The sequence below is a fragment of the Salmo salar genome, chromosome 22 (genome assembly GCF_965601325.2).
Source record: "Salmo salar chromosome 22, fSalSal1, whole genome shotgun sequence".
NCBI classification, from domain to species: domain Eukaryota; kingdom Metazoa; phylum Chordata; class Actinopteri; order Salmoniformes; family Salmonidae; genus Salmo; species Salmo salar.
In genome coordinates, this window is record NC_138312.1 from 36,438,972 (window position 1) to 36,459,474 (window position 20,503).

Consider the following 20,503-nt stretch of genomic DNA (forward strand, 5'->3'; position numbering starts at 1 on the left):
CTATCATTTGCTTTTCAATAGGACAATGACCCAAGAACACACCTCCAGGCTGTGTAAGGGCTATTTGACCAAGGAGAGTGATGGAGTGCTGTATCAGATGACCTGGCGTCCACAATCACCCGACCTCAACCCAATTGGAAAATAAATGGGATGAACTGAAAGCATGTTCATCCTACCAACGGGACATTAAAAACTGTAATATCTTATGTTTCACCGAGTCGTAGCTGAACGACGACATTAAGAACATACAGCTGGCAGGTTATACACTATCGGCAGGACAGAACAGCAGCTTCTGGTAAGACACCAGTGTTTTTCTTACCACCAGACTGATGCTGGCACCGCACTCAATGTGCTGTATACAGCCATTAGCAAACTGGAAAACGCTCATGCAGAGGCGGCACTACTAGTGGCCGGGGACTTTAATGCAGGGAAACTTAAATCAGTTTAACCTCACTTCTATCAGCATGTTAAATGTGCAACCAGAGAGAAAAAAATTCAAGACCACCTTTACTCCACACAGAGACGCGTCTCCCTCACCCTCCATTTGGCAAATTTGACCATCATTCTATCCTCTTGAATCCTGCTTATAAGCTAAAATGAAAGCAGGAAGCACCAGTAACTCAGTCTATAAAAAAAAAGTGGTCAGATGAAGCAGATGTTAAACTACAGGACTGGTTTGCTAGCACAGACTGGAATATGTTCCGGAATTTTTCCGATGGCATTAAGCAGTACACCACATCAATCACTTGCTTTATCAATAAGTGCATCGAGGACGTCGTCCCCACAGTGACGGTATGTACAAACTCCAACCAGAAGCCATGGACTACAGGCAACATTCGAGCTTAAAGGGTAGAGCTGCCGCTTTCAAGGAGAGGTACTAACCCGGAAGACTATAAGAAATCCCGTTATGCCCTCCGACGAACCATTAAACAGGGAAGCGTCAATATAGGACTAAGATTGAATCTTACTACACCGGCTCCGACGCTCGTCGGATGTGGCAGGGCCTGCAAACTATTACAGACTACAAAGGGAAGCACAGCTGAAAGCTGCCCAGTGACACGAGCCTACCAGACAACCAAAATCACTTCTATGCTCACTTCGAAACAAGTAACACTGAAACATGCATGAGAGCACCAGCTGTTCCGGACAACTGTAATCACGCTCTCCACAGCCGATGTGAGGAAGACCATTGAACAGGTTAACATTCACAAGGCTGCAGGGCCAGACGGATTACCAGGACGTGTACTCTGAGCATGCGCTGACCAACTGGCAAGTGTCTTCACTTACATTTTTAACCTCTCCCTGTCCGAATCTAATACTAACATGTTTCAAGCAGACCACCATAGTCCCTGTGCCCAAGAACACTAAGGTAACCTGCCTAAATGACTACCGACCCGTAGCACAGACGTCTGTAGCCATGAAATGCTTTGACAAGCTGGTCATGGCTCACATCAACACCATTATCCCAGAAACCGTAGACCCACTCCAATTTGCATACTGCACAAACATATCCACAAATGATGCAATCTCTATTGCACTCCACACTGCCCTTTCACACCTGAACAAAAGGAACACCTTTGTGAGAATGCTATTCATTGACTTCAGCTCAGCATTCAAGTGCCCTCAAAGCTCATCACTAAGCTAAGGACCCTGGGACTAAACACCTCCCTCTGCAACTGGATCATGGACTTCCTGACGGGCCGCCCCCAGGTGGTAAGGGTAGGTAACAACACATCCGCCACTCTGATCCTCAACACGGGGGTCCCTCAGGGGTGCGAGCTCAGTCCCCTCCTGTACTCCCTGTTCACTCATGACTGCACAGCCAGGCACTACTCCAACACCATTATTAAGTTTGCTGATGACACAACAGTGGTAGGCCTGATCACCGACAACGATGAGACAGCCTATAGGGAGTAGGTCAGAGACCTGACCGTGTGGTGCAAGGACAACACCCTCGCCCTCAACGTGGTCAAGACAAAGGAGATGATTGTGGACTACAGGAAAAGGAGGACCGAGCACACCCCCATTCTCATCGACAGGGCTGTAGTGGAGCAGGTTGAGAGCTTCAAGTTCCTTGGCGTCTATATCAACAAACTAACATGGTCCAAGCACACCAAGACAGTAGTGACGAGGGCACGACAAAGCCTCAAAAGGTTTTACAGCTGCACCATCGAGAGCATCCTGACTGGTTGCGTCACTGCCTGGTATTGCAACTGCTCAGCCTCCGACCGCAAGGCACTACAGAGGATTGTGCGTACGGCCCAATACATCACTGGGCCAAGCTTCCTGCAAACCAGGACCTATATACCAGGCGGTGTCAGAGGAAGGCCCAAACAATTGCCAAAGACTCCAGCCACCCTAGTCAGACTGTTCTCTCTGCTACAGCACGGCAGGCCATACCGGAGCGCCAAGTCTAGGTCCAAGAGGCTCCTAAACAGCTTCAGTCCCCAAGCCATAAGACTCCTGAACAGCTAATCAAATGGATCCACAGAGTATTTGCATTGCCTTCCCCCACCTGGAACGCTGCCGCTACTCTGTTATATCTATGCATAGTCACTTTACCTATACCTACGTGTACATATTACCGCGACATCGGTGCCCCCACACATTGACTCTGTACTGGTACCCTCTGTATATAGCCCCGCTATTGTTATTTACTGCTGCTCTTTAGTCATTTGTTCTTATTTTTTGGGGGGCATTTCCTTAAAACTGCATTGTTGATTAAGGGCTTGTAAGTAAGCATTCCACTGTAAGGTCTACACCTGTTGTATTCGGCGCCTGTGACAAACACAATTGGATTTGATTGATGGTTTGGGATAAGTTGGACCGCAGAGTGAAGGAAAAGCAGCGAACAAGTGCTCAGCATATGTGGGAACTCCTTCAAGACTTTTGGAAAAGCATTCCTCATGAAGCTGGTTGAGAGAATGCCAAGAGTGTGCAAAGCTGTCATCAAGGCTAAGGGTGGCTACTTCGAATAATCTAAATTATAAAATATATTTTGATTAACACTGTTTTGGTTACTACATGATTCCATGTGTTATTTCATAGTTCTGATGTCTTCACTATTATTCTTAATGTAGAAAATAGTAAAAAGAAAAGAAAACCCCTTGAATGAGTTGGTGTGTTCAAACTTTTGACTGGTACTGTATTTTATAAGGTCATAATTGCCCATGTGATGCCATAGGCTCTGGGTTTATCTGTGTGAGGTCATAGACCTTGACGTCATAACCCCTGTGATACCATAGGCTCTGTGAGTTAATACTTATTGTGATGTCATAGACCCTGAGATCATAGGCTCTGTGTTAATAATCCCTTAGAGTTTCTAGGCTGTGTTAATAATATGTGTGAGGTCCTGGGCTCCGTTTTAATAATCCCTGTGAGGTCATAGGCCACATGGCCTCAGTACCTGGGTGACATCCTCTGGAATGGGCACCTTCTCCTCAAAGTATGTGGAGAAGGGCTCATCGTCTGAGGCCGGAGGGGAGGTGGAGCTGTACAGGCCCTGGGTGCTCTGGATGACCCCATTCTCCTGAGGAGGTTCGTCTGTGTGAGAGTGAGAGAGTGAGTGAGTGACATGAAAACAACAACTGTGATCACATGACCCTGAGCAATATGAAGAGAGATTCTATTCTACCCACACTCTTCCCATGGCCAAGTCATTTGTTCCATACCATTTGCGTCGAGGCAAGCAACACTGATGCATGCATGAGACAATCAGCTGTTCTGGACAACTGTGTGATCACGCTCTCTGTAGCCGATGTGAGTAAGACCTTTGGGACTAAACACCTCCCTCTGCAACTGGATCCTGGACTTTCTGACGGGCCGCCCCCAGGTGGTAAGGGTAGGTAACAACACATTGCCACGCTAATCCTCAACACCGGGGCCCCTCAGGGGTGCGTGCTCAGTCCCCTCCTGTACTCCCTGTACACCCATGACTGCACGGCCAGGCACGACTCCAACACCATCATTAAGTTTGTAGATGACACGACAGTGGTAGGCCTGATCACCGACAACGATGAGACAGCCTATAGGGAGGAGGTCAGAGACCTGGCAATGTGGTGCCAGGACAACAACCTCTCCCTCAACGTGATCAAGACAAAGCAGATGATTATGGACTACAGGAAAAGGGAGGGCCGAGTACGCCCCCATTCTCATCGACGGGCTGTAGTGGAGCAGGTTGAGAGTTTCAAGTTCCTTGGTGTCCACATCACCAACAAACTAACATGGTCCAAACACACCAAGACAGTCGTGAAGAGGGCATGACAAAGCCTATTCCTCCTCAGGAGTCTAAAAAGATTTGGCATGGGTCCTCAGATCCTCAAAAGGTTCTACAGCTGCACCATCGAGAGCATCCTGACTGGTTGCATCACCGCCAGAGGGTAGTGCGTACGGCCCAGAACATCCCTGGGGCCAAGCTTCCTGCCATCCAGGACCTCTATACCAGGCATGTCAGAGGAAGGACCAAACAATTGCCAAAGACTCCAGCCACCCGAGTCATAGACTGTTCCCTTTTCTACCACACGGCAAGCGGTACAGGAGCGCCAAGTCTAGGTCCAAAAGGCTTCTTAACAGCTTCTACTCCCAAGCCATAAGACTTCTGAACAGCTAATCAAATGGCTACCCGGACTATTTGCATTGTCCCCCCTTTAACGCTGCTGCTACGCTGTTTATTTTCCATACATAGTCACTTTACCTACATGTACATATTACCTCAATTACCTCGACTAACCGGTGCCCCCGTACATTGACTCTGTACCGGTACCCCCTGTATAAAGCCTCGCTACTGTTATTTTATTGTTACTCCTTAATTATTTTTTATACTTCAGTTTATTTTAGTAAATAGTTAAGAAAATAAAATAGTTAAGGGCTTGTAAAGGGCTTGTAAATAAGCATTTCACTCTAAGGTCTTCACCTGTTGTATTCGGCACATGACACAAATAAAATTTGATTCAGCAGCAGATTAAAGCAGACATTCATTGGCAACCTTGCCACAGTCAAGCGATTGAAAGCCATACATTCAGTCTCTACTAGTTATCTATACAGTCACTTGTAAGCATGTACGAATAATGACAGAAGTGTTTGCCAACTTCAACAATAAACACATTAAAGTCCCCTGTAAAGAGCGTGTCAACTGTCTGAACCCAGCTGAGTCTCCAGGAAGGGCCAATAAACCTGTTTTATGACACATTTTAAAACACTTCAGGTTATAAAGTAAAGGATACATAATGTAAAACATTTTTTACAATATTTTTGTTGTCACATACACCGGATAGGTGCAGTGAAATGTGTTGTTTTACTGGGTCAGCCATAGTAGTACGGCGCCCTTGGAACAAATTATGGTTAACCTGTTGGGGCTAGGGGGCAGTATTTTCACGGCTGGAAAAAACGTACCCGATTTAATCTGGTTACTAATCCTACCCAGTAACTAGAATATGCATATACTTATTATATATGGATAGAAAACACACTAAAGTTTCTAAAACTGTTTGAATGGTGTCTGTGAGTATAACAGAACTCATTTGGCAGGCAAAACCCTGAGACATTTTCTGACAGGAAGTGGATACCTGATGTGTTGAATTACCTTTAAGCCTATGCCATTGAAACACACAGGGGTTGATTAATGTTTTGGCACTTCCTATTGCTTCCACTAGATGTCACCAGCCTTTACAAAGTGTTTTGAGTCTTTTACTGTGAGATCTGACCGAACAAGAGCCATGGAACGGTGATGGCCGATTAGACTCTGGCGCGCGAGTTCATGTTGGGTACCCTCGTTCCAATACGTTATAAAAGAGAATGCATTCGTCCACCTTGAATATTATTCATGTTCTGGTTAAAAAAGGCCCTAATGATTTATGCTATACAACGTTTGACATGTTTGAACGAACGTAAATATATTTTTTCCCCTCGTTCATGAAGTGAAGTCCGGCGGGCTTAGATCATGTGCTAACAAGACGGAGATTTTTGGAAATAAATTGATGAGCTTTTTTGAACAAAACTACATTCGTTATGGACCTGTGATACCTGGAAGTGACATCTGATGAAGAGAATCCAAGGTAATGGATTATTTACATAGTATTTTCTATTTTAGATCTCCCCAACATGGCGGCTAGTCTGTATCGCAACGCGTATTTTTCTGGGCGCAGTGCTCAGATTATTGCAAAGTGTGATTTCCCAGTAAGGTTATTTTTAAATCTGGCAAGTTGATTGCGTTCAAGAGATGTAAATCTATAATTCTTTAAATGACAATATAATATTTTACCAATGTTTTCTAATTTTAATTATTTAATTTGTGGTGCTGACTTGACTGCCGGTTATTGGAGGGAAACGATTTTCTCAACATCAATGCCATAGTAAAACGCTGTTTTTGGATATAAATATGAACTTGATAGAACTAAAAATGCATGCATTGTCTAACATAATGTCCTAGGAGTGTCATCTGATGGAGATTGTAAAAGGTTAGTGCATCATTTTAGCTGGTTTTATGGTTTTGGTGACCCCGTCTTTGAATTGACAAAACATTACACACAGCTATTGTCAATGTACTCTCCTAACATAATCTAACTTTATGCTTTCGCCGTAAAACCTTTTTGAAATCGGACAACGTGGTTAGATTAAGGAGATGTTTATCTTTCAAAGGGTGTAAGATAGTTGTATGTTTGAAAAATTTGAATTTTGACATTTATTTGGTTTCAAATTTGCCGCTCTTGAAATGCACCTGCTGTTGATGGAGTGCACCACGGGGGGGACGCTAGCGTCCCACCTAGCCCATAGAGGTTAAGTGCCTTGCTTAAGGGCACATCGGCTGATTTCTCACCTTGTTGGCTCTGGCATTCGAACCTGCGACCTATCCTTTACCAGACCAATGCTCTAACCGCTAGGCTACCTGCCACCCAATAGCTTAATCGAAAGTGACATTTTTCTCTTTCAATGCACCTTTTACATGAATAAGCTACATCATAGCTCTGAAAAGTAGGCTAAACAAAGAGCAATACTATATCTATTTGCGTAACAGGTTAAATATGAACAGACTGATCACATGAATTTTCACATCATAAATCAAAAGCCCACCAATCATGTCATTACACAAGAATTCTTGACCCTTAATGCATCCTCCTCCTCACACTAACAGTGTACTACTCTACCGATGGTCTGATACAATGATCTGTACTTACTCAGGTTGGAATGTTCATTGGGCTTCTCTTCCTTCATCTCCCAAAGGTTCCTCTCTCACTACGGTCTCTTTGGGTCCAAGTCTACTTCTTCTAACAGGAGCGTTGCTTACATAGGCTATATGTAGCCTACCTCACTGAATGTCTAAATAACGTCCTAGTTCAATACACAAGTCAGACTCAGGATGACAAAGACTAACTTACTACCCCATTTCCCTTCTACCCATGGAAAGAAAGCTTGGTCACAACCTCCTGATTTCCATTATTGCCACATCATCATCACCCCCCTCCACACACACACACACAAACACACAAAAACAGTCATGCAAGAACATGACAACACATCCCTTCTAAGTCCAAGGCACAAGTCACTAAATTGAAAACCATGACCAAGCTGTTTCCCCAAAGAGCACAGTGACACTTCAGAAAAGGGTTAGAGAGTTATTTTTTCTACAATGTATTGTGTATACTGGCATAGAGCCTATAGCGTACCATGTGTGCTGAGCTGACCACAGTAAGGCGTGGGAGTTAGTGTGGTGGAGTGTCTTGTTTCTGTTAACGTTACCTTCCAGGAGGTCGGCTTCCCGCTCTGCGTCCATCAGAGTGTTGGGGTTAAAGGGGGGAGGAGGGGGAGCTCTGGAAACACAGGGACTGGAGATCTGTCTGGAAACAGGCAACTGAAATTAAACTAAATATTAAGAGAAATATATATAATACAACACTGCAGAGACCAGTAACACTTATTTGGGGTTTGAAAAAAAGTACACTTCCATCTCTATCCTTAATTCCTGACCAATTAAACTCTGGTCATTGTGGGTATCTGCAGGCTGTCACTCCAGTCACCCACTGTGTCACAGAAGGTTCAGTGTTAGTAAACAGTTGGTTTGGAATTTTATTAGGATCCCCATTAGCTGTTGCAAAAGCAGCAGCTACACTTCCTAGGGTCCACACAAAACATAATACAGAACATCATTTGACAAGAACAGAACTATATATCTTTTTTTTAAAGGCATACACACAAACTATCTATGTCAAATAGGGGAGAGGCGTTGTGCTGTGAGGTGTTGCTTTATCTGTTTTTTAAAACCAGGGTTGCTGTTTATTTAGGAATATGAGATGGAAGTAAGTTCCATGCAGTAAGGGCTCTATATAATACTGTACATTTTCTTGAATTTGTTCTGGATTTAGGGACTCTGAAAAGACCCCTGGTGGCATGTCTGGTAGGATAAGTGTGTGTGTCAGAGCTGTGCGTATGATGACAATGCAAATAATTTGGGATTTTCAACACAATGTTTCTTATAAAAAGAAGTGATGCAGTCATGCACTCTTAGCCAAGAGAGACTGGCATGCATAGTATTTATATCAGCCCTCTGATTACGATGAAGAGCAAAACGTGCCGCTCTGTTCTGGGCCAGCTGCAGCTTAACTAGGTCTTTCCTTACCGCACTGGACCACACGACTGGACAATAATCAAGATTAGACAAAACTAGAGCCTGCAGAACTTGCTTTTTGGAGTGTGGTGTCAAAAAAACAAACAGAGCATCTCTATATTATAACAGTGGTTCCCAAACTTTGGGTCGCGCCCAAGGGGTCGGTGGGGGGACGCAAACTCGTCTTTAAACTTACTCTTGAAAGTTTTAATAGTAGAATTCACAAGGTGCAATTTTAAAATTGAGTAGTGCATCATTCATTCCTTTTGTCATGTTAGTCACTGCAAACCTTAGAGAGCTATTTAGAACTTATCAGAAATGTCCAGATCAACTAGCCTATGTCAGCGAATGTTTTTTTATTGCCTTTTTTTTAGCCCATAGATATAGTTGTAATTTTTTTGTCACTCAAATAACATGAGTACACAGACAGGGCAAATGTATAGAATTGCAACAACAAAAATGCTTTAAAACTGCAACATTTTCTTTGCACCTCATGACAAAATGTGTAGAATTGCAGGAAATAAGCTTTAAACCTGCAGTATTATCTCCACCAACAAGACAGGTGTGAACAGTTTGTGTCATGAACAGTGCTTGTGTCCATACAAAAATTCCCCAATGCTGTAAGCCCCCCCCCCCCCTGTGAAAAAGTTTGGGAATACCTGGGTTAGAGTTTCATTTCTTTCCACCATTTCTCCACTTGGGTCTAAATACTGCTCTGCCAGAGAAGAGCAGGACCGCTATAGAAAATGGTGAGAGGCTGACTGGTGCATGCTTTAATTTGTAGCATTAGACCAGATCTTACACAAGACAAAATAAACTAAACTAAAGTTACCTAGAAAAAAGGTATTCATTACAATGGGGAAATAAGCACTCTTGAAACTTGTATCAATAACCCATGACAGGAGACAACTGATATTGATGCTGCTGAGTAACTAGTTCTGCAACAGCAAAATGACTCAGCAAATGCACATGACTACTTCATTCAAGTTTAAAGTCACATGCACAAGTACAGTGAAACGCCTTTCTAGCAAGCTCTAACCCCAACAGTGTCATAATCAATAACAATGTAATACAAAAAATATTACCCTGTGAGAATTTGGTACAAAAGCCTTAAATTGACCTCAATATGGTCTCTGTGGTTAGAATACATATTATTCAGTAGCCACTGAGCAAATTTCACTTCCCTCAACAAGAAGTCAACAAAAACCTCCTGACATTCACACAGTGTACCTTCAACCCTTTACAAATGCCCAAACAAGAAAAATCAGGAGACGCTATCCTGTCAACCTTGGGCAAACACCCCCATAAATGTAAATAAAATGAGTTGTACAACACCTGTGTATATACTCAGTCAAAATTGTCAAATCAGAAGCCCGATCATTCATTCTTCACAAAAAACAGAAGCATGAGACTCAGAAGAATGAGGGGCTGTGAAAGCGTGTAACTATAAAGTCATATGACTCGTTGAAAACTTGGGGTGGGAGAGAGAGAACAGAGTGGGAGCAGTTTGCTCTCTCCCTAACCTGGGGCCTTTCCTCTCCCCCCTCCTCTCTCTCCAACAGACCTAATCTGTAAAAAACAGCTCACTCTATATCTATGTCACCTCCCTAACGGAACAAAGACCTCGCACACACACCCATCTACCCATCTCTTTTAAGGTATAGCAGCCTAGGAAGAAAACAAACCTTTAGGATATATTCCTCACATGATACAAGGAGTAGGCTTGAAATCAGGAAACAGAACAGTTTGGTCTAGAAATGTCTGAGGGCTGAATAAATGCCTGTGGCAACAGTCTGGCAAGTTTAGAGCATGTTATAGTTTGTCCAAATCAATGACTAGGCCTACATATCTGTCAAACCAAGGTCAGACTGACCATTTTCAGGTCAAATCTCAAAGGTTGTGGTTTAAACAGTGAAGTGATTAAAGGTATTTGATATAAAAACTGTCCATTAATTTCCATCTACACTGCATACACAATATGTATTTATTTTAAGCTGTTTGGTGGCATGGGCTCACTGACATTGAAACCCAGTCAAAACATGGGCTCACTTTGACATTGAAACCCAGTCAATAACAAATGACTAGCAAGCAAGTGTTGTTAATAACTGGATAGGAAGGGGGAGCAGAAAGTCTAGACATTTCTATGGCAGCTATCTGAAATGAAGTAAAAGTAAGCATCAAAGGAGTACCATAACAAACCAATGGAATCTGAGCAAAGACGTGATTGTGGCTTTCCTTTTGAGCCTGTTTATGATCAATGTAAGAAGTTAGATGAGTAACTACATCAGCCAAATTTCCTGGCTGACCAGTATTCTGACGTCTATACTAACTAACTGTTATATATCTTAAGAAACATAGATTATCGCCAAAACCTTGGATAGGTAGCTAGCTAACCACAGGTAAACTAGCTACATTCCCCGGCTAGCGCTGGAACATTGGGTAACTAACGTTAACATGGACTCTAGCTGGCTAGTTACCAAACGTGTAACTTAGCTAGCTAACGTATGCTGCATTAATAATATAATACTACAAATAAGTGTTATTTAATTTACATAGCTGTCAAGTATTTACTGTAAAATGTAAGTAGACAGCTAACTAACTAACTAACCAGCTAGTTAGTTCACTTTGACCTATGATGTGGCAAGCAATTAGCCTAGCTAGCTAGCTTGGATGCCACGGTGTTAGCCGGCTAGCAAGCTAGATGTAAAGTTCAAGTAAAACAAGCACCGGAATGAATGGATCAGCGTCGTCTTACCTGGATATAGCTTATGTACAAAACGTGTGTTCATGTCAATTTAATTAGGTTAAATAACTAATAGATAAACTGACATAACATTAGGACAGTAGGACGGTTTCCATTGACCCAGGTTTATTCGACCAAAGCAATGTCGCAAAAAAAGTCATTGCGACATGTGTAATGGAAACTGCAATTTCTAAAGATCGACAACATTTTTATCCGTTAGACTGAGGTGGATTTTTATTTTGTCGAACTTTCTTCATTGCGACAAATTCTGGAAACTTTTTTTTCCCTCGAATAAATAATGATTGCGGAAACATTTGAAGATACGTTACGCGGTGACATCGCGTGCCCCGTGTAACTATACATCTCCACTCCACGATTAATTCTAAATGCGAAATATTTTTTTTCTAATATAAAAATGTGTCTTTGCAGAACAATGATTGTCCCGACTTTCAAGAATGCCTGAATTGCTTCACCTTGCTTTTCTGGCAATTTTTGTATAGCCTAAATTATGAGATTATTTGTATTTGTCAAATGCAGCCAAGTATCGATCATCATGTCACCAGAATAAAACTCTCGATATTTATTGGAAAGGAGCAACAAGCTCATCTCCTTGCACTTTCACCACCCTATGAAGTTCATCATTCATTTAATCTGTAGCCTAACAAACTGCATGTTTTCCTGACGAGTCGTAGTGGGAGGACCACATAAAATGTCGTGACTCCAAATTTACTTTGATATGGTTATTATATCAATATTTTCACATAAAAGCGTTTCTACCGATATATTTAATTATTAATATACGCCTACTGAATGATAGCTAGCAAATGAATTAGCTAACTAAAGTTGTTCCAGCTAGGCAGGCTTTCTGAAGAAGGAACATGTTTTATTTCTACAATTTCCAAAAGATGACACAACAAAAACATATTTACTTTCTACAATACGTGTTTGTGCCGTCATGTGCATTAGAAATTGTGATACTAACTTATTTGCATTCGTTTTTACTTACGCTTGTATGTTGACTTCTCTATTGACGTTGTTTTTAAGTTTTGGCGGATTTTTCTTAGCGGATGTACAATCGTCGCGAATTTAATTATGGGGAGTTTCAGGCCCCTGAGTGAACCTATTTGTACACTCCGTCTACCGTCCAAACACTTAAAATACACACCGTCGTCCAAATGATAAGCCAAGCAAGGGAAGTTTGCAATGTAAGTCCCTCAGCCCTCGTTTTCAGTCGGCTTTGCGAGTGGACAATTATGTTCTCTCCGAGGCCTGAAACTCCCCAATTAGTGATGGGCATTCCAGGTCTTTTCAGTGAGCCGGCTCGTTCGGCTCTGCTCACCAAAAAGAGCCGGCTATTTTGACTCCCAAACGGCTCTTAAAGAAAATATGTTTTGTATTTTTTAAAGTCAAACCGTTTGCGATAGTTTGACTATGATTGGTGTTAAAACAATTCTAATTAAATTGTTAAATGAAATCATACTCTACCTTAACCACAATGTATTTAAAAATGCATTGGTTTGTAATGAAAAATAATGCTATTAAACATTTGCATTTAAAGTATAACTTTTTAATGTATATAAACAAAGTGCATATAAATGTAACAATTCAAAACGAATACAATCTGAACAACATAATAATAGAATATTGCACCATATCAAAGAAAAATAAATAACAATGTGCAAATCTGCAGCATCCCACTTAAAACAAACTGGTCCCTCTTTTCTCTCTCTTCTTTATTGCCATGTTATAACCAGCAGCACACAGCAATGCTGACCATATTTTGCTTTTCTGAGAGATTTGCATTCAGAAATGCAAGCTGCCTCACTTTCGAGGGGCTGATGCGGTTTCTTCTCTCAGTAATTATTTGTCCCGCTTTCGAGAAGACCCTCTCAGAGGGAACGGATGTGGCCACTATGCAGAGTCTCCCTGTCATGACTTTAGTAAGCAGTGGATAGACAGAGGGGCTCCTCCAAATAGGATCGGACCTCCATTATGGCATCTGCTGAGGGATTCCTTCGTGCTGCATCCCCAGTTGCTCTCTCGTCAAACAGCATCCAAACAGCAGACGTTTGTGGCACTACTGCTGGTGCTTCTGCTCCATCTGATCCCTCTTCTTCCTGTAGCCCTGGTGCCTGAGCCAGCTGACTGCTGGGGCTGTCCCTCCCTGCTGCTGAGGTTATTCTTTGAAGAGCCTCATCAATCGCTCAGGCATCACTGAAGGCTAACTTCTTAAACCTGGGGTCAAGTGCAGCGGTTTCTGATAGCACGTTCCAGCATATTCCATTCTGTGGAACTTTCTGTCCATTGATGAACATAGGGTGTCCATCAACTCTGTTACATGTCCTGTGGTTACATTTGCTTCTCTCTGGCGGCTGGCTGTGATTCGCTGCAGACCCTTACACAGGAGTATCATTTTTGAGGCTGTCACATAGCTGAAAAGAGAGAACAGTAACTTATTAGTTCAGGTTCATGTTTTGTCTACTGATACTACATTCTCATCTACTGCTCATATACATATATAATACTGGATTAAATAATGATGTAGTAATAACTGCTTACTGTACCTCTCTCCACTGATCTCCACAGTGACCTGCTCAAAGGGTTCCAGGACTCTGCACACTTCCTCCACCACCTCCCATTCCTCTTGGGTCAGAGAATCAACAGGTGCATTGACAATGGCCAGGGTAGAGATGATGGCATCCTTTGACTCAAGAAACCACTTCAACATATAAAATGTTGAATTCCACCTTGTAGTGCAGTCTTGTTTAGGCCTCAGTTCAGGCATCCCCATCTGGCGTTGTGTAGACTTTAGTTTTTCAGCACCTACTGTGCTCCTGTGGAAGTATTCCACAGCTGCTTTCACTTCGTCCACAGTGGGCTTCATCACCTTCAGAGCATCTCTTACAATCAGGTTGATTGTGTGGGCAAGACATGGATGATGGATCCATTTTAAGATTTTCATGGCTTTGGTTATGTTAGCTGCATTGTCACTAACACAACAGACCACTTTTCCATATACTTGCCATTCTCTGGCCACTCACAACAGTTCCTCTGCCAAGTTCTCTGAGGTGTGTCTTTCACTGAACTCAAAGCAGTCCAGAAGACAGCTAGATATCGAAAAATCTTCAATGAAGTGACATGTAACCGACATGTAAGAAGTGGTTACCCTTGACGTCCAGCAGTCAGTGGTAAGGCAAACTGCAGTAGCTTTTTGGACTCTTTCCCGCACTGAAGCCTGTGTGCTCTCATACAGTTGTGGAATAAGTGATTTTGAAAGGGTTTTCCTGCTTGGAATTGTGTACATTGGATTTAGACTATTGCTATAATTTCTAAAATCTCTGTCCTCCACGATCGAACATGGCTGGAAATTGGTGGCAGTCATTTTAGCCAATGCAATATCAATTTGGCCTTGTTTTGCTACAGACATAGACTTTGGCATAAACTGGTCTATAGAAGACTGCGTTGCTGTGGGTCGTGGAGTAGGCCTACTTGACTGAGTGGATACATCTCCACGTGTGGAGGTGCTTGCTCCACCACTATCACTAGCAGGCTCGCTAGTTTCTCGAAGCTCCGCTACAGCTAGCTTCACAGTTGCGTGCACAGTTCGCAAATGCCGGTGTAGATTGTACCTTGAACCGGCTTTATATGCGATTTTGTTTTGGCAAATTCTACACTGTGCTCTGACATTGTCTACATTATTAAAATGCATCCACATGCTACTATGCTTCAGACTCATTTTCCAGCTGTTCTTCCTCTCTCTCCTCAGCTGCGAAGTGTGTGACTGTGAGTGAGTTGGCTCGGCCCTCCCTCACGCATCTTTGGTTCATTGGTTGACACTGCGTGTCTGATTGACAGGAACAACAGGTGAGGCTGTTAGTCTGAGCAGACAGTCAAAACGAATGTGTGTGTGTGCTTGAGCATTTAGGCCTATATTATTTTATTTCTTTTTTCGTTCTTTGATTTAGTTAATTATATTCATTTAAATCTTTTGATTATTCATATCTTCATTTTGTATTATTTTTATAAATAGATTCGGCTCTTCTGATATGCTCCCAACGTTCACCTACAAGAGCCGGCTGTTAAAGTCGACTCGTTCGCGAACGACCCATCACTACTCCCCATAATTCAATTCGCGACGATTGTACATCCGCTAAGGAAAGTCCGCCAAAACTTAAAAACAACATCAATGGAAAAGTCAACTTACAATGTAAGTTAAAACGAACGCAAATAAGTTAGACATTTTGCTACTACGTAAAAAGTAATATTTTGAAAATTGTAGAAATAAAACATTTCCCTTCTTCAGAAGTCCCAGTTAGGCAGGCTAACGTTATTTAGCTAATTAATTTGCTAGCTATCATACAGTAGGCGTATATTCATAATTATATTTAATATAAGTAGACATGCACTGAATTGATTGTAGCTCAATTGATTGTCCCACGGGGGACCAGTACGGGAACAAAACATTTATGAAATGAAATGTATCCATTCACTACTGTAAGTCGCACTGGATAAGAGCGTCTGCTAAATGACTAAAATGTAAAAAAAAAAAGTTAAATGTAGAGCAAACAACACCCACAAGGTTGCTGAAAACCTTTTTTTAATCCCTTTTTTATCCCCAATTTCATGGTATCAACTCCCATACAGACTCAGGAGAGGTGAAGGTCGAGAGCCATGCATCCTCCGAAACACAACCCAACCAAGCCGCACTGCTTCTTGACACAACCCACATCCAACACGGAAGCCAGTCGCTCCAATGTGTCGGAGGAAACACCATACACCTGGCGACCTGGTCAGCGTGCACTGCGCCCAGCCTGCCACAGGAGTTGCTAGTGCGCGATGAGACAAGGATATCCCTGCCGGCCAAACCCTCCCTAACCCAGACAACGTTGGGCCAATTGTGCGTCGCCCCATGGACCTCCCGGTCGCGGCCGGCTGCGATAGAGCCTGGGCTCAAACCCAGAATCTCTGGTGGCACAGCGATGCAGTGCCTTAGACCACTGCGCCACCCGGGAGGCCACCGGTTGCTGAAAACACAATCATCGCGGCATGAACGAGTGACAAATGGTGGCCAAGGGTGGTCCATTTCAAAATCATTCCTTCCTCCCTCGCACCTTGCCCTGCAAGTGTATACTCATCAAACGTCATCAGAAGTGTCCACTTCATTTGATGGCTGAGGGGATAGGGTGTCTTTTAAGTGTTTGGACCGCAATCTAGCAAAGCCGACGAAAAACGAAGGCTGAGGGGTTTACGTTGCAAACTTCCCTTGCGTGGCTCATCATTTGGACCGCCCACCAAGATGACGAGGGTGTGTCTTTTGACACAGTTTATAATTTTTTTATTTCACCTTTATTTAACCAGGTAGACTAGTTGAGAACAAGTTCTCATTTACAACTGCGACCTGGCCAAGATAAAGCAAAGCAGTTCAACACATACAACAACACAGAGTTACACATGGAATAAACAAACATACAGTCAATAATACAGTAGAAAAAGTCTATATACATTGTGTGCAAAGGAGGTAAGATAAGGGAGGTAAGGCAATAGATAGGCCATGGTGGCGAAGTAATCACAATATAGCAATTAAACACGAATGATAGATGTGCAGAAGATGAATGTGCAAGTAGAGATACTGGGGTGCAAAGGAGCAAGATAAATAAATAAATACAGTATGGGGATGAGGTAGTTGGATGGGCTATTTACAGATGGGCTATGAACAGGTGCAGCGATCTGTGAGCTGCTCTGACAGCTGGTGCTTAGAGTTAGTGAGGGAGATATGAGTCTCCAGCTTCAGTGATTTTTGCAGTTTGTTCCAGTCATTGGCAGCAGAGAACTGGAAGGAAAGGCAGCCAAAGGAGGGATTGGCTTTGGGGGTGACCAGTGAAATATACCTGCTGGAGCGCGTGCTACTGGTGGGTGCTGCTATGGTGACCAGTGAGAAGGATAAGGGTACAGCTAAAGGCTAAAAGAACTGGTTGTCTAGTATGTTCAGAACAGAGAGTAAAAGGAGCAGGTTTCTGGGCGCGATAGAATAGATTCAAGGCATAATGTACAGACAAAGGTATGGTAGGACGTGAATACAGTGGAGGTAAACCTAGGCATTGAGTGATGATGAGAGAGATATTGTCTCTAGAAACATAATTTAAACCAGGTGATGTCACCGCATGTGTGGGAGGTGGAATTAAAGGGTTAGCTAAGGCATATTGAGCAGGGCTAGAGGCTCTACAGTGAAATAATATAATCACTAACCAGAACAGCAATGGACAAGGCATATTGACGTTAGGGAGAGGCATGCTTAGCCGAGTGATCATAGGAGTCCAGTGAGTAGTTAGGCTGGCTGGAGACACAGCGTTTCAGACAGCTAGCGGGCCGGGGCTAGCAAGCTAGCATAAGGGCTTTAGAGGGACGTCGCGACGGAAGAAGTCTGTTATAGCCTCTTCGTGCGGAGCCTCCTCGTGCTGTTACGTCGGTAGTCCAGTCGTGATGGATTAGTAGGGTTCCGTGTAGTAAAGGGGTCCAGTCCAATTGGCAAAATAGGTATAGTGGCCCAAGAAATTGGCCGATGGATCTCTTCAGCTAACAGTCCAATATGCTCCAGACAGCTAGCGGGCCACGGCTAGCAGATGGGCATTCAGGGGACGTCGCGACGTAGTAGTCAGTTGAAGAACCCCCTTGAGCGGATTACGTCGGTAGTCCAGTCATGAAGGATCTGCGGGTCTCTGGACCGGCAGTAAAAGGGGTCCAGGCCAATTGGCAAAATATGTATTGTAAGAAAATATTTGCATTTTTTTTTTTACCTTTATTTAACTAGGCAGGTCAGTTAAGAACAAATTCTTATTTTCAATGACGGCCTAGGAACAGTGGATTAACTACCTTGTACAGGGGCAGAACGACAGATTTGTACCTTGTCAGCTCGGGGATTCAAACTTGCAACCTTTCAGTTACTAGTCCAACACTCTAACCACTAGACTATGCTGCCCCCACATGACATAGGCAGCTCAAAAGAAGATTTGTATAGGATACTTTTCAAAATTCAATAGTTATACAATAAAACATAGCCAACATTAAATTCTGTGAGAATAATTCCAATGTGTTTTACTCATTTCCACATGAAGGAAATGTAATCTCTGTGATATATGAATGAATTGTTTATGAAATATTTCAGATACCCTGCTAAAAGTAGGCCTAATGAGTTGTTTACTGTTGTGTCATGTCAATCATGAAGAGGACATACTGTATCAATACTTCAAATGGCAACCAATACAATAAACAAATTCTTGACTTGTTGAAAATGATATATTACACAGACTATATCATAGTTCATTTATTCAAATATTTTTTTATTAAAACGGCACAATTATTGAAACATAATTATGTCAAAATGCATCATATTAAATGCACATCTCTAAGCCAATAATCTTACATCATAAATATTCATGGGAAAAGTAGCTCTATTCCCAAACCCCAGCAAATAGATTGTGACCATTGAGAGATGCTTTGGCAGTAACTACACCCTGCCATACAACAAATCTTGCTAGGTCTTGCAAAATGCCCTTTAAAGGGGCAATCTCTATTTGCTACAGATTTGACTTATAAATTAATTATATGTCCCCATTGATTCTTGAAAAATATAACTTAGAAATGCCTCAAGAGCATAGGTCGACTGTTGTACCCCATCAGAACCCAAAATATAACCTTGTTTTACTCCAGTATTTGTGAACAAAGTAAATGTAAACACACTGTATAGCCTCAAAACATGTTTAAAACCATATTTGTGATATCATGGCTGGTCAGTCCTTGCATCCCTAGCTCTGTATATGAATTTGAGGGTTACATTTCTCCAGCCAATCTTTCAGCTTTTTAGCAATACTGTGATGGGACACCTTGTTATTGTTTCAACTGCTGATTGCCGCTTTAACAAAAGAAATACCCTTATCCTACTATTTGTAATTCTGTATATCTATAAATAGTCAGAGCCCACACACATAGACGTTTCCTCAATATAAGGCTCTGAAGGAATTTAAAATGTCAATTAGCTAATTCAAAATGTTATGCAAGTTCATGCTCTGATAGCATGATATACCTTTTGCAGTCCTACCTATTGACTTGACTGACAGGGAATATCCTCCTGAGAGAACTTCTCCATTAAGAATGAGTCACAGGATTTTTTTTGTCCAAAAGGTTATTTCCTGTTGCCACATTGCTGCTACACATCTCCTTAACACTTTCCACCACCTCAGTGCATTGTGCACTGTAAACTGTTTCACCATTGTTATGGTGTTGCCCATTATTACTTTCCTCTAGCCCTCTACTGTCACGCATCCACACTGACCCTCGTCACCCATAACCCCATCAGATAACTTTTCAGAAGTGGTTACGTTGACCAAACCTCTGCTCTCCTCCCCCTCAGAGTTTCTCACTTCCCCAGCTTTCTGACTCTCTACTATATATATGCCTTTCCTCAATTTGCAGTGTTGTCACCTGTGTCTCAGACAGATACCCCTTGTTTTGACAAGGCTCAGCTGTATCCCTCACCTCCCTGTCTCTCTCATCATCTCCCTCCCCCTCCACTACAACATATCTCTTTAGCCCAACAGTGCCGCACCATTCCTCTCCCTCAGCAACACAGTGCTTCATGTTGGTGTCAGGCTCCTCCTTACTGATGATCTCAGCTTCACAATCTGTCTCCTCCTCAGTCTCTGTCTTAGAGTCAAACTCTCCCTTGGCCCCCATGATGACCGTGTCCCCTGAGCCGTGGCTGTTTGTGCTGCTGCAGGAGAGCGTGTTATCTTCAGCTGGCCCACTGGGCTCTTTCTCACTGCGTTTTTCATCCTGTGTTGACGTTAATCTAAATGTGTCCCTTTTCTTGATCCGTTTGCACCTCTCAGTCCTTTGCTACTTCAAGGGAGCTTCCACCAGAGCTGAAAATCATCCCCTGTCTCAGGCTATCACTACTCTGGAACAACATATCCCCAATGCCCAAATAAAATGATTCGTATTTTTATTTTATTTTATTTCACCTTTATTTAACCAGGTAGGCAAGTTGAGAACAAGTTCTCATTTACAATTGCGACCTGGCCAAGATAACGCAAGCAGTTTGACACTGTTAAAGGAATTTTATATCTTGATGATAATAATCAATAATCAATTCACCTTGACTAATG

General features: G+C 42.6%; 1 protein-coding gene across 2 annotated transcripts in view; it reads right to left on the reverse strand.

The window, feature by feature from the left end:
- Positions 1-11,614, reverse strand: part of LOC106583265 (natural resistance-associated macrophage protein 2) — a 34,593-nt gene extending 22,979 nt beyond the window's left edge. The window contains exons 1-3 of one of the 2 annotated variants that reach the window (XM_082967573.1): positions 11,355-11,614; positions 7,735-7,832; positions 3,407-3,543 (exon numbers count right to left, since the gene is read on the reverse strand). In XM_082967573.1, the coding sequence (XP_082823699.1) occupies positions 3,407-3,543; positions 7,735-7,768 (171 nt within the window). In that variant the 5' untranslated portion in view covers positions 7,769-7,832; positions 11,355-11,614. Of the gene's footprint in view, positions 1-3,406; positions 3,544-7,172; positions 7,405-7,734; positions 7,833-11,354 lie in introns of those variants that run through there. The other variant, XM_014167216.3, reaches the window with a different exon arrangement.
- Positions 11,615-20,503: the final 8,889 nt, after the last annotated feature.